This window comes from Pleuronectes platessa, chromosome 12 (genome assembly GCF_947347685.1).
Source record: "Pleuronectes platessa chromosome 12, fPlePla1.1, whole genome shotgun sequence".
NCBI lineage: Eukaryota > Metazoa > Chordata > Actinopteri > Pleuronectiformes > Pleuronectidae > Pleuronectes > Pleuronectes platessa.
This window is the reverse complement of record NC_070637.1, coordinates 8,988,906-9,003,037: the sequence shown is the minus strand read 5'-3', so window position 1 is coordinate 9,003,037 and position 14,132 is coordinate 8,988,906. Positions and strand designations below refer to the sequence as shown.

Below are 14,132 nucleotides of genomic sequence, written 5' to 3'. Positions count from 1 at the left end.
TACGTCTCACATTATTAATATATATATATATATATATATATATATATATATATTATATCGCTTTTAGACGTTATGTTACACATTTTTATCTGTGTTTCTTTTCATATTGTGTGATTACGATTATATGTCAAATGAAGCTTGTCTCAGTTTCACAAAAGCTGAGTGTTATATGATACATCAGTGTCGTGAGCCACTTAAGTTCCTGCAAAACATTTTCCTTATTCCTTATTTGTACTTTTTTTCTCTACCAACTCATCCCCTCCTGTCTCTCACTTATGTTTTCTTAATTTTCTTTCTTAATCATAGATTTATTTGCTCTTGCTTTTGATGCTCCGTGGGTGTCTCGGATGTGCTCATTGTATCTTTAGTACGGGTCTCGATTTATTTAAGATTTAGAAGCTGCACATTGAAATTCAACTTTTAAACTACTTATACTTCACAGGTAACTTCATGATGAAAGCTTTTGGCTGAACCTAAGCTGGTGCATTGAGGGTGATGTTCTCTTTCTGTCGAAAAAAAAAGAAAACATGATTGTCGTCGACTTATTCTGTCTCATTACTCTCTTTCTCTCTCAGGTCAATTTCACTTTGGTGGCAGGCAACATGGAGGACGTGTTTAAAATCAAGACAGTGAACCACACTTACGGGGAGGTTTATGTCAATGCTCCTCTGGACAGAGAGTCAGTGGACCGTTACCTACTGAAGGTCAGGCAGCAATCCACATGTAGTATTGACATCTTACACAACATAATTAATATATGTGGTAATATAGCTCTCACACGTACAACCACAACCATGTCTCCATTTCTAACCTCAACCGAATACTTTAACTAATTAAGTGTCCCACATGTTTCATATAAAATATATTGACTTTAATGTCATCATAGTCATCTGATTATTAAATTATTTATCATTTTTAGGTTTTAAGCCGATAAGATGTACCAGGAGCCCCACTAAAAACATGAATACAGCTGATCTTACTTTGTCCTCTTTGTGATTGTATTCCCTATGTCCTCATACATGTTCAGCACAACATACGAGTACACAACGATGCATGTGTATGTTGTTGCAGGTACGTGCCAGTGACAATGGCTCACCCCCCAGACACACAGACCACTCCCTCACCATCAACATCCTGGACATCAATGACAATGCTCCTGTCATGGAGAGCCAGAGGGGCTACAACGCCAGCATAAGTGAGGTAGGGACAATCATGCACATCGCACATTATCTACATGTCATTTGACATGTAACATTTGAATAGCGGCCCCAGGTTTGTATTTGTTCTTTAATGGGGTGTCATTTACAATGTGAATTGCAGAATGTTGGAGGAGGTACGTCAGTCCTCCGTGTGATCGCCATTGACCAAGACATTGGCCCCAACGCCATGTTGTTTTACTACATTACTGCTGGAAACCAGGACCTGACCTTCCGCATGGACCGTGTGACAGGAGAGATGGTGACAAGGCCAGCGCCTCCTGACCGAGAGCGCCAGCAAGAATACCGACTTACTGTCACTGTGGAAGATGACGGGACGCCACCTCTGTCGGTAGGATATTGTAAACTAGATCTGTCTCAACGTCAGATTAACTGATAATGTGCTGTAAAATATGTCTCGTCCAGCATGTTCTAAAATCTTATTTTACGCCAGTGCTTGGAATAATGATGAAAAATAATTTGTTTTTAAACCCTCTTTGTGCAGTAAACTCTACTAAAGCGTAAACATAATCTAATCAGATCTGGTCATGCTGACTTGAATTTGACACAGGGGTCATTTGGGTGATTTAGCACCACATCTTAAACAGAACCCTCTTCTGGTTAGTCACCGTACTACAAACAAGCATGCCTTCTGTTCCTCTGTCTACTGTCTCTTTATCCACCTGCTTTAAGTCAAAGTACGTACAAATCCGATGTGCAAATGACACATGATTCTAAAAGTTTGGTTCGTCTACAGTATGAACTGTTGAGCTGTGAAGGAAACAGGAAACACCTTCATCTGTCAACAGGAAAGCCACAAGACATACAGTGGTTCCAAAAAAATGAAGATGTGTGCTGTTGCTTTTTCCGTTTAGAAATAGTTGCCACATTTAAATAACCTTTTAAATGTATTAATGAACATAAAGATATGAAGTACTTTGTGTTACAGGTGCATGTCTTATCACATGTGACAATCTTCTAATGGTAGTGCAAACTTACAGTAATGTAGCGGCTAATAGATGATATAGTTAATGTAAGACTGCAATAACAGCAATGCTGAGAGGACACCCGCACCAGGCCCCCCCTCCTCCCATCCAGCCCTCTGTCTCCTCTCATAAAATAAGATACTAAGATTGGTTTATCATTTTCTCCGCTCAATGCCAGTCTCCCTCTGGTGTGCACCATCTTACAGGCAAGCAAGTGGAACAACCTTGTTCAAACTGTAATGGTTCCCTTGGCAGCAAGTGCACGACGTCCTTGTGTAGTGATGGTTTTGGAGACTAGCCAGTGGAAAAGACCGGTGATTTTATAACCTCGAGGCAAGGTTTTAAGGTTTAAGAGCTTCACTTTATTTCCAAGCTACAACCAGGACAAGTTAAATGCAATATAGAGAGCAAACATACTTTCACAGCATTGTTCTGTATATGTCTAATACAAGCTTTTTACTGTATGAAACATACAGATACACTACTTGTGAAAATCTTCAACAGAAAAACAAATTAAATACATGCCCTGTCCTATACACCTGCAACAACTCAAAAGAAGATGATTTCCGTTTAGATACCTGCTCCAATTTGACCTCAACATGAGAAAAAAAACACCAGTGGTTTCACACAATCACTCAGACTTGACTTTAATATGTATATATATGATGAATGTTTGGATTTCATTTCAAGACCATTTCTTTTCAGACATGCTAAATAATATTTAGTTTGTAACAGTGACATTGCACAAAAAAATAAGAATGAGGATTCATATGCACATCCCAAAATACATTTTTAAAATTACTAAATTATTCACAAAACAGCAATAAACATTGTTTTCTTAATCATCAAAATGTACACAAGCATGAATAACATTCATTAAAAATGATCAGCAAGAACTGTTTTTTCCCCCTAAATACTGTACTCACTGAAATGTTCAGCACCTAATGAATATATCTAAGGCCACTGTGAAGTGCTGTGTTTCTGAGAGTACAGGAAGGAAGGAGAGTATTTAAAGCAACAGAGCCGACAGTAACTGAGGTAGCAAAAAGGGAGGGGGTAAGAAGCTGGGATCATTTGTGGGAGAGAAACAGTGTAATGCCATAAAACAACACGTGTCTGTTTGTATAATAATTTTTGGACTTTTCTGATGATTGAGCCTCCTTCGGTTTGACACTATTGCAACACTTTTTTACAGGGGACAGGGATGAGGTGTCAGAATCAGACATCCAGTTAAACTGTATTGTTTTGCAGTCCCTCCCTGTCTGGTTTGAGATTTCTTATTAAATTTGCTCTGCAGTGAGACGTGTACACATGATCAGGGGGGTCCTGGTCTGTATGTTCTTGTATTTTACAAGGAACTGCCAAATTACACATGCAAGTTTGAACTGCACCAAACAACATGCCTGCATATCGCAGGACCTTCACCCTCAGCACTCTGGGTTCATCTCAAGCAGTGGGCCTCTCCAGACGTAGGCGCCTGTTGGCCCACAAGCTGTTTGACAGTGTTTAGATGGAACGTAACACACAAACCCGGCCCCCGCCACAAGGCAAGTGCTCACAAGCAATAGTTCGCTTTCGGCCTCCAGCTGTTGTTGCAGGTGGAAATAATTCGTCCCCTCCTGCGGTCCAGACAATATACAGATGACTCTCCTAGCAGAGGTTATTGTGAGACAGCTTACAGGGGCAACGTCGCTCTGAACGCAGAGAGAAGAGGAAGAGAGTTGCAGGACTGTTTCCAGGTCAGCAGTCCGAGCAGTGAATGAGGTCTCACCCCCACTTTAAATCTGCAGGAAGTCTGGAGACTCAGCAATGGTGTCTGGAACAGAGAGACGTGCAGGTCAGTCAGATCAAAGAAATAATAACAGGTCGTATATCAACCTGCAGAAAAAATGCACTTCTCATGTCTTGTGCTGACATGGAAACTTCAATATGTGGGAGTTGGCTCATTGAAAATTTCACTTCCTGCCCAAAATGCAGACAGATGTTGACAAAAGGCACACAACAGCTTTTGTCTTTCCAAACCTCCTACGTCTTTGAAAAGTACAAAGGCAAGCAAAGACTGATAGATTTCACAGAATAAAATGTGTTTGGCTGGAAACCCATTGAAAAGCGGAACTGGGCGGTCTTAAGTCTAAGTTGCGACATGTCAAAGATAACAGGGAACTGCTGTTGGTTAAATTCCGCTCTGCTTAAGGTCAGTGGACCAAAAAGATGAAGAGGAAAGCTGAAGTGCTGCTTTTATCCATGTAACATGAAACCTCTCATGGGAAACCAGGCACTGTGTTCTGCATTTGTACTAGTGTAAGAAATTACCTTTGGCAGGGAATTTCCACTTAAACATTTTTTTTACGGTGTTAGCAATGTTTGTGGCTCCTTTCAGAGTGAAGGCAACGTTTAGATCTGATATGCCATCATCTACTTTAAGCAGAAGTTTTTTAAACATTTATCATAATCCTTTAGGTTTTTGCCCAGTTTTAGATTTTGTTTGTTTGTCAGTTCTCACATAAAGTACATTGTCAATGGACAAGCTTCGATCAATGTTTCTGAGACTTGTCCATGTTTGCTGAGTAAACTGTTCTAGGTCATATTAATGCATTTGAGATGGTTCAGAGTGGATTTTCAGTAAGCCTGCTTCTGTCCTTTGACTGTGTTTCCAGAAAAACGGGGCAATCCACTTCAGTATGCCTGGAATGTCTGCCCAGGTGCCCCGGGAATCGGTAGAAAAACACTCAGGATTGAACCCCTTCACCGTAACTAATGCTTCAATATTATTTCAAGTTGAGTCTGAGAGAACGGTGGAAGGGGCCATTAGAGTTAAATGAGAGTGCTGATGGGTGGAGAATGACTTGCGAGGGAGGAGAACAGAAGTATTCAGATGATGACAGCAAAAAGTGGTGGTTTCATTTGTGTGTACGAAATTAAAGCACCAATGCAGAATATGTTCTTAGTCACGTCATCTCAGCCCAGCTGTTTTGAGTGCGAGTGTGCTATGATGCACAACAGTGTGAGTGACTTTCCACCAATGTTTCACCGATGCAGGATGTTACAGCAAAAGCAAAGACACAGTTCCTCTGTGATTGCATCAGTCTTTTACTAAACTGATTTTGAAATAGGTTTCTTCCGAACTACGTGCTTGAGTAATGTACTTACATGCCACATAGGGAAGGGAAGTAAATGGTTGCTGATATAAAGCTAATATTTGTACAAAATCAATGAAGTTAGCTTAAAACGTCAAATCACTTTTATACTTTTTTTAAATTGAATACATGTTCAAAGGATTCTGTTTTATAGTGTCTCAAATTTTGTGAAGTCAGGTTTGTCTTTGATGTCCCCTGAGAGTGAGCTAACTCATACTCAGCTCTCTTTGTGTTATGGTGCAGGTCAGCTTAAGGTTTGAGAGAGGCCAGCGGGTAAAAGCTGAACAAAACAGATGGGTTAGATACCTGTATGTCTCAGCCTGTGCAGAATGATTTAGTGTTTTTCATCTGTAGACTGCTACTGTTTCCGATCCTATGATATGTCCCCTGTATCAATTTCTCTGTCTTGGCCTGAACATTGTGTTCCCTTAGTGTAACCTGCCGTTGTGTCGTTGTGATGTATAGTTTTGTGTTTCCTACCCTCTATCGGGAAGAACACGTCCCCATGTGCAGGAGGAGAGAGAGGGGTTCCTGGTTCAGACAACAGGTGGTGTCCTGTCTCAGAGGACTGTCGGGCCATGATCTGAGAGACGGTGCGGGTCTTAATCTGTGGTGATCCCCCGAGAAACACTGGGTTCTCATGGCCGTGGGCCTCGCTGAATACACACACACAAAAACACAAAAGAAAGGGAAGCATATAGATGAGTATGAAATTACCAAAGTTACCCAATAAATGGTTGCAACACTTATGTGTTGCTCAACATTAAGAAGAATTTTGGCTGCTTTTGTATTTCTTGCAGTAAGCCTGGCTTTAAACCCAGATGTCTATGGCTCTTTAATGGACTTTGAATAAGGTTTTCTGTTTATATAATGGATGCAGAAAATGATTATAGTGAGCCATAAAGTCAACACGACTCTTATTGTAAACCCCCTGTTTGTTATTGACAACTTCACGTATGTCGATGATTCCTAGCTGCTGGTCACATTTGTATTCAAAGTTCATTCATATCCCGTCTCCAAATACACCAAATTAGACATTCTCCAGACTTTAACAATAAAAATGCCAATAGTGAAGCCAATAAGATGAACGGTTCTAGAGATATGCGAGCCACATAGAGACAGATATTAATTTCTGGAATTCGTAGAGAGATGTCTCTAAATGAAAGTAGCGATTAATCATTGATGTTTAAAGTTATATATAGATCTATAGAAAATAATTGTCCTCACAAATTACCAGCAGAGCTTTAACAACTTATAGTGTAATCAAGTTGTTTGGCAGAAACTACCTATTGTGAAAGAAACGATGTGACCACTGGATACTGGCAGAATATCCATGTAAACAATGTTATTATTCTAAAGCGCAGCTGTGAAGCTGATGAATGAGATCAACTGCCCGGTAGAGTGTGGGAAAACTCACCTGTCCATCCTCACCAGCTCCTGTGCACCTGGGAGAGAGGAAACGGGAAATGGGCCATTGTGATTGAATTGAAACAGAGCGGAACACTACAGATACAAGCTGGATGTGATTCCTACTGTGTGAAACGCACTCAATCCACCTCAGTGACCGGAAATATGAGTCAGGCCAAACATTATGAGGGACCAAGTGTGAGAGATTTATATCTGATCCATAGAATCAACCTGGTAATGTGGGTTTGCGTGCGTGCGTGCTTGTTTGTGCATACATACGTCTGCTCGACTGGGCATTCTCCCTCTGTTTGTACACAAGCACCAGAATAAGAGGCAGAGAGAGCAGAGCCAAGATGCAAGCTGCTATGGCCAAGGCCACTGGCACGGTGCCTGGGGAAGAGACTGAGAGTTAAATAAATGAAATAACTGGCCAGCCATCAATTGGCCATGAAGCCTTGAATAAGGTGATATACCTCCAGATGGTGTGGGATCCCAGACAGTGCAATCTTGAGATCCATCTCTCCCTGGAAAAAAACGATTAAATGCATTACCTCTCTCATCCAGTACATCACAGTAAATAGCTTGTTTAACACAACAGCGTCTGCTCATGGAATATGACATTTAGGCACATAGTTGTCAACTACAGTGGGTGATTCAACATCACATAGATTTATGGGGAACTAACATACTGATCTTGTCCTACTTGCAACAGACATGATTTACTTAAGTTAATGTCTTCCCCTGTTAGTTAATCAAATTCTATTTTCGCATGCACAGTAAAACATTTACTTACGCGGTGTAACTTGGAGGAGAATGTGACTGTGGGGTTTCTGCAGCAGGGAGGGATGTTTGTTTAACACCTGTATGTCTAGGACCATGCAGCAGTAGCGGCCCTGGTCAGCATGGGTCAAGTTTTGCAGAACCGCCCAGAAAATCTGCTCCGAAAATCCAAACTGCAACCCCGCCGGCAAGCTTTTGTTGCCATGGGGATGACCGCCGAAGGTGGTGTGGCGTGGGCCCTCCTTTCCCGAACAGTGCTGATCACTATGGGGCGTGAACAGCCAGCTGCGCTTCAAGATATCAGCGCTGTGCAAGGCAGCACCTCTCTGGGCGCACACCAGTTTGGCGGTTGCCCCCTCTGGACAGGTGTAGAAGAGGTGGGGGGCAGAAACGCTTATTGTGGAGTGGCCGTGGGACGACTCCCCATTGGCTGGAGAAAGAAAGCAAATATGGAAGAATACCGTTAGCACATACAGTTGCCAGTATGTTTATCGCAACTTTTGTGTCTCAAGTTAGAGTCAGTCCTTCCCTTTCTAAATATAACCTTAAACCAGCTCCACCAATATGTAACCTTGAGGCTTCAGGTTAGAAATGATGCGGTTTGTGGATGTGGCTATGGTTCGGGATTTGTTTACAGTGGGAATTATGGGAAGTGCATGAGAAGCTCAACCCAGGGAACACAAATAACATGATGACAAGAAAAAAAGGTGTATTTTTAGTTAAGTAAATATTACAGTCACAGTTTGGTTTATTATGATGGCAGTAGCAGAATTTCATATTCAGTAGGGACATGAGACATTACATACAACTAGGATAAAACCTTTATTTCTTTTTGTTTGTGATATAATTTAATTTTGAATAATGTAGGAAACCTTATGAAGGTGCATCAACAATATCCCAGCTTTCTTTCAATTTAGTTGTATATTGGTTTACAGTTATAGTTTTAAAAGGTTATAGGCCTGATATCCGAATGTTATATATGCAAACCATGCAAGTTGATGGTTAAGTCACAGTTCTTTTCAAATGGTTCTGCAGCTGAAATTGAGTCGGAGTAGGTTCTGGCCTGGCACCACCAGTTATAACATAGATAACCACAATACCAATGTAAAATTAATTTAAAACCACAGTCCAATATTTTCCTAGCTCTATTTCTGCACACTACATGCTTACAGGATTTTAGGCACATTCAGACAGCCGCATCTTTCATGTTCTTTATTTTTGTGGGAGTTAAGTTTATGATCCTCTTGGACAGCTAAAGCAAGAGAGTCAATTGCCAATGCATTAATGTTATGTTAAGGTTGTGTAGAAATATGAATGATATCTTGTTAAATCACTGCTTACACTACTTTCGCTGTACGATATCATTGCTGTGAGACTGTGGTGAAATAGCCCTTTCCATCTCATAGGGTTGTTCACTGACACTGATCCTACACATAACTTAATGTAAGTTCTTGAAGCTGAAAGAGAGGCTGTGAGATGTTTCTTTATATGTTGCATTAGACCTTCTTCTTCTCTCACCCTCACACAAGTGTGTTTAACCACATCCTGTTCTCACTATACTGCAGCAGTGGAACACACGAGTAGAAACACTCTTTAATGTTTGCTCCGAATGATTATTTCACGGCAGTAACACAACTTAGTGAACATATTGTCAGGCTCAGCAGCCTGAAGCCACAATTTCAGCCTCACAAAAAAACATGGTATTGCAAACTCAACATAATCTATTGAATGCTGACCCATTACACAGCAACTGTACAGCATCGACACACTTAAATAATGACTCCCATATACCCATCATGTAAACTACCCGAATGACTTTTACTCCACTTAAATAGATTATTCCCATTCTTTGTAAAAATTTGCTGTGTGTTTTTGCAAAGCAAAGACAGGAAGCTTGTGTGTGTGTGGGCTCTGCAGCAAACGAGAACTATACATGCAACAGTGTATTGCATTTATCACAGATTTCACAGTGCATGCATGCGTGTTTGTTGAGGGTAACTGGTCAGTGCCAGGATTTAAGGAGTGGACTTCCTTCCTGACTCGTCCCAACACGCGATAACAACACACTCTGCTCCTCCTGTGTGGCTCCTTACTATTCTCAGAAGGGCTCCACAGCTTCTCATTGGCTCAACATTTCAAGCAGCCTGCAACCCTAATTTCCCAACTGGCAACAATGCCACTGGATGTGTTTCCCATCTACTGTCAAAGGCAAATCACATGCAATGCTATAGATTTGCTAGCACCTTGCTTGGTGTTAAACACATAGGGATCTGGGGAAGCAGCTGTGTGAGTCCAAACCAATGTGGGGGGGGGTCAGATGTTTTGCGATGCATTGGTCTTTTGGGTCATTTACAAAATAAATGAGGAAGCACATAAATAGTTTTAGTCCAAATGTCCAAACCTTGATGTGATTGGTTTACACTCTGTGCTGAGCAGGAAACACAGTAGCTGACCAGCGTGTGTGTGTGTGTGTGTGTGTGTGTGTGTGTGTGTGTGTGTGTGTGTGTGTGTGTGTGTGTGTGTGTGTGTCTGTGCATCCTGCGCATGCATGTTTCACACGGAGTGCAATGTATACGTGCCACGTTCCTGGGTGGGCAGCTGAACTCTGCACTGGCCCATTGTCTGTTCGGAAAAGCAATAGGAAGAGCAGGGAGGGTGATTAAAGTGAAACTGTTGCCCCTGTAGCTGTTCCTGTCTGTTTGGTGGGACAATAGGAGGGGAAGCCCTTCTCCTCTCCTGTTTCACACCCGCCCTGCCTTCCTCCCGGCCCTTCTTTCTGACAACTATTCCCAAGTTTCTCTGGTCTTACTCACAAAGAGCAAAAATGTGATTGACTGCTGGGCTGGGACAATAATATACACATCAAAAAGATAATGCACTGACATGACCAGACCTCACTAAAGGACTCTTAGAGACAATGAGTAGGATTTTTTAGCATTCGTCTTTGGTGCCAATGGGATGGTGTTACTACAGTGTCAGCACTATCTAGGCTTGATGTGGTTGCAACCACAGGTAAAAACAAACAGCACACTCTGCTCTCTCTGACACAGACATGGTTTCCTTCATATGTAAACCAGACATCTGTGTTTTGGCTCGATTATACATCTAAGTTTCCTCCTTTGATTTCTGTTCTCGGGATCCTGATAGCCCCTGAGGGCCAAGGAACAGGCCTTCTTTGTTTTAACCCTCGATGCCACCTGTTAAGGACATGTTTGCCTTTGACAGCCAGCTTTCTTTTTCCCATTCAAACATGCAGCATATATAGCTTTTTCGGTGTTAACTAATCATGTCTTCATTTCTGCACCAGCTACTTAGACTATCTGAGTATTTAAGTTTTTCCATCCTTTTGTATTAAAAAGATCCTAACAAAAAACTGATTACTGAACATACCCTACTGGTTAATCTAGTATCCTTCCACTTGCACAAAGTCTCTACCTGTGTTTGTAAAAGTGCTGCTTCCCCAAACACACACACCTCAGACTCCACCCTTTTTCACACCCGCCGTAATGGTAATGATGAGCCCATTACAGGGTGTTGATGAAACCAGCAGGAGGATCCCAGATTAGCCCATAAACACACATACACACACACTGAGAGAGAGAGAGAGAGAGAGAGAGAGAGAGAGAGAGAGAGAGGAGAGAGAAAGTGGAGAGTTTCAGTTGAAGCCTCTATCGTACTGATGCTTCAGGCATCTTTTAGTCGATAGAAAGTGTTAATTGTGGAATTTGAGACACTTCTCGCTCATAAAAGGAAGTAGTTAAGAGTCAGTGATGTAGGTAATCATGTTCATGGATATCATCATTTTGTATTATTGACTGAGGCAACATATGCAACCTATTTAATTAATGTACTGTATTTAATCCAGGAATCTTCCACTTCATTTCCCTCTAAATTGTCTTCATAAAGTTAGCTCTGTGACTAAAGGGTTGTGTCATCGTAGCTTCGTAAGCACATTTACAACATAATTACAACAGAGTTTCTTCATTTCACTGTCATTTTGAAAGTGTAAAGTGGTCTTTTTATAGTGTTGAAACAGTGAAAAAGTGATTATGACATAATTTTTGAAAAAATGACTTAAATATCCACTAGCTCACCTGCTTCCTCTCTCACTGGGTTTTTCCAGTTTTGCACTTTACAGCTGCATGGTTGTACTGTTACTTTGAAGTTAAATGTTTTAGAGCTTTACAACCTAAAGGACATTATGTTATTGCTGTGACTAGAAGCTGAGTCATTGCTTTATCAGAGGTGGTCAATGCTGTGTCCTTGAGCCTTGTGTGGAAGACAAATCGTCACTGCAAGTATGAAGGCCCCTTGGGGGGGTTTTGACTCATCATTCTTGTTCCATTTTAAACATCAGATAGGAAATGTTCATCTTCCACTGTTTGTCAGACCTTTAAAAAGGTTATACCCTCAAAAAGGAGAGAAGAAGGGAGCACCCCCTCCTCCACCGTCTCCTTATTGCTCATGCACCATGTTCCCACACAGCTGCTGCACGTCAACATACAGGCCTATTCTTGTCGATGAGCCTGACCCAGGAAGCCATTTTTAATTGCTGGATCCTACTAATGATTTATTCATTTAGGAAAGGGGGGAATCAATGCAGGACACCAGCTCAGACACAACAGGAGGAGAAAGTAGTCGGCCCAGAGATGGAGGCTTTTCATTGACCAGTTCTGACCGTGTGGCATTGTCCTCCCATGCTTATCTCGACTGAGCGGAAACACAGCACTGATTATTGCTGTGTTTATCTCAAGTCATGTTTAGGGGAGGAGGAACCCATTATTGCTGGTGGCACAAACAGCTGTTTTCATCAGAGGCTGAAAGGAAGGAAAGCTTTAAACAAAGAAGAGTTCACTGGGTTGAAGGGACACATTAGCTTTTTTTTTGGAGCTGTGAAGTTTTGTGGGACTAAATCAGAGGCTTTAAACCCGGGCAACACATTTCACTTTATTTTATCTGTTGAACATATCTCTTTTGGTATACATGTTGAGAATTTTGGTAGGATGGGAGTCAACCTGAAAGTTCAGTCGACATCACTTGTGGATTTTCGACAGATTTATCATGTGAGTTCATCTGAACAGACCAAATCCAAAAGTCAAAAACTGATAACCTCTGCAAGGTTTTAGTGTTTGAAGTGAGGCCCTCTGCGCCCTGGAGGCAACAGCTGCTTTTCCTCTCTCCTCCAAAGTCAGATGCCTACAAGCTCTCAAACCATGCCATGAAAAACATGTCTGCACTTCATCACAGCTCCGACGTCAACACTCGGAAATTACATGAAAAAGATGCATTAAATGTGTAGATGGGTTACATAACTGATAGTTCATCAAACTCTTCCTGCTCATGAGGGCTTCCTGACAACCAGTTCTGATGAAACTTTTTTTCTTTCACAATTTCAAATTAGCCAGACATTTCCTGGTCATTTCAGACGTGCCACTATAAAAACATTAAGGCCGACTCTGCAGTTGGGGGTTATGTTATACAGGGTGGGTTTAAAATGGATTTACAGTTAGCTTTATCCCCCAGGGAAGGGCTTTAACACAGCTTCACACCAGATGTTCCCTCTCCAAACAACAACAGCAACAAACCAAAGTCTGGGGACACATGAAACTGTTCCCTCCAACTAGTTTTTACTGAGACAAGGATAGACGTGCAGCTGTTTCTGAAAACCATAAAAAAAAATACATAAAAAACTAAAACAAGCTAAGACCGTGGAGTACCAAAGATATAGCCTGAGTATTGTTAATATTACATGAGTGTATATCACAGGGTTTACATCAGTAAAAAAGGAACTTGATGATCAATTCAACAAATGGCCTTCTCTATTACAGCCTTGTTCTTGGTCTCTGTGCACTGTGGTTTTTAGCTACACAAACTTACAGAATCACTTTACTCAACTAATGTTTTCCACCAGTCTCTGAGTTTGTCACTTAAAAGAAAAGCGTGATCAGGTGGCCACACTTCCTGGTCTGGGAGATGAAACCTCAGGTCTGGTGGTGGCTGTGTGGATGTGAGTGGTCTTACCTGCAGAAAACAGAGCGGAGCAGAGCCACAACATGAGCTTCATCCTGCTCGGGGCTGAGCGACACAGTAATCCTGCTTCCATCGTGTCCCTGTGTGCAGCCGCAGAGAATTAGACCTGTGTTCACACGGATTCTCCCTTCACTCAGAGACGGGGCGGATACTCTCGGCGTTGAGCAGAGAGTTTGTTGACAGGCTCCTGTCTCTGTCTAACTTCCCTTGATCCTCCTGAACTTTGCAGCGCGCATGCAACAAGAACAAGCCCGTAGTGAGAACCGCTCCTCCCCCGCTGTCACAGCCTGTGTCTGACCCCACCCCCAAGGACTGAGACTGTGGCAGCCCCAATCACCACAACTTTATTAAACTTTTACACCCTGTAATCTGCGTATTATCTTTTTGGATTAAAACCATTAGATATATTAGTTTGGTTTAGAGTTTTTTCAGAAATGTTGGTTCACCTTTTTTTTAATCCTGCCCCAGTATGAGTCGCACAAAGAAGTCATTGGATCATACACCTTCCACATATTGTGTTTGTAAGTTCCATTATGTCCATACAAGTACTCCTTATTTATTCCTGCTATATTATTTAATACTGCCTTATTTATCGT

The 14,132-nt window shown here is 41.6% G+C and overlaps 2 protein-coding genes across 2 annotated transcripts in view; one reads left to right on the top strand and one right to left on the bottom strand.

Moving 5' to 3' along the window:
• Positions 1-14,132, top strand: part of cdh23 (cadherin-related 23) — a 155,582-nt gene that overhangs the window by 125,673 nt on the left and 15,777 nt on the right. The window contains exons 36-38 of the mRNA XM_053435767.1: positions 576-704; positions 1,072-1,200; positions 1,321-1,548. Coding sequence (XP_053291742.1) covers positions 576-704; positions 1,072-1,200; positions 1,321-1,548 — 486 coding nt within the window. The remainder of the gene's footprint in view (positions 1-575; positions 705-1,071; positions 1,201-1,320; positions 1,549-14,132) is intronic.
• On the bottom strand, positions 2,522-13,794 carry vsir (V-set immunoregulatory receptor). The gene is made up of 7 exons (XM_053435768.1): positions 13,528-13,794; positions 7,520-7,936; positions 7,200-7,250; positions 7,006-7,116; positions 6,737-6,764; positions 5,800-5,975; positions 2,522-3,998 (listed from the first exon to the last, which is right to left on the bottom strand). The coding sequence occupies exons 1-7, from the start codon at positions 13,607-13,609 to the stop codon at positions 3,961-3,963; spliced, it is 903 nt and encodes a 300-aa protein (XP_053291743.1). The 5' UTR covers positions 13,610-13,794; the 3' UTR covers positions 2,522-3,960.

Bases quoted from the DNA above. Each gene is read 5' to 3' on its own strand.
- vsir (XM_053435768.1), bottom strand. From the start codon at position 13,609: ATGGAAGCAGGATTACTGTGTCGCTCAGCCCCGAGCAGGATGAAGCTC. The intron at 7,251-7,519 runs GTAAGTAAATGT...GTTTTTTTCCAG, and splicing joins TCTCCTCCAAGTTACACCGC to GGAGAGATGGATCTCAAGAT. The intron at 3,999-5,799 runs GTAGGAAACACA...TCTCTGTTCCAG, and splicing joins CGTGTTCTTCCCGATAGAGG to ACACCATTGCTGAGTCTCCA.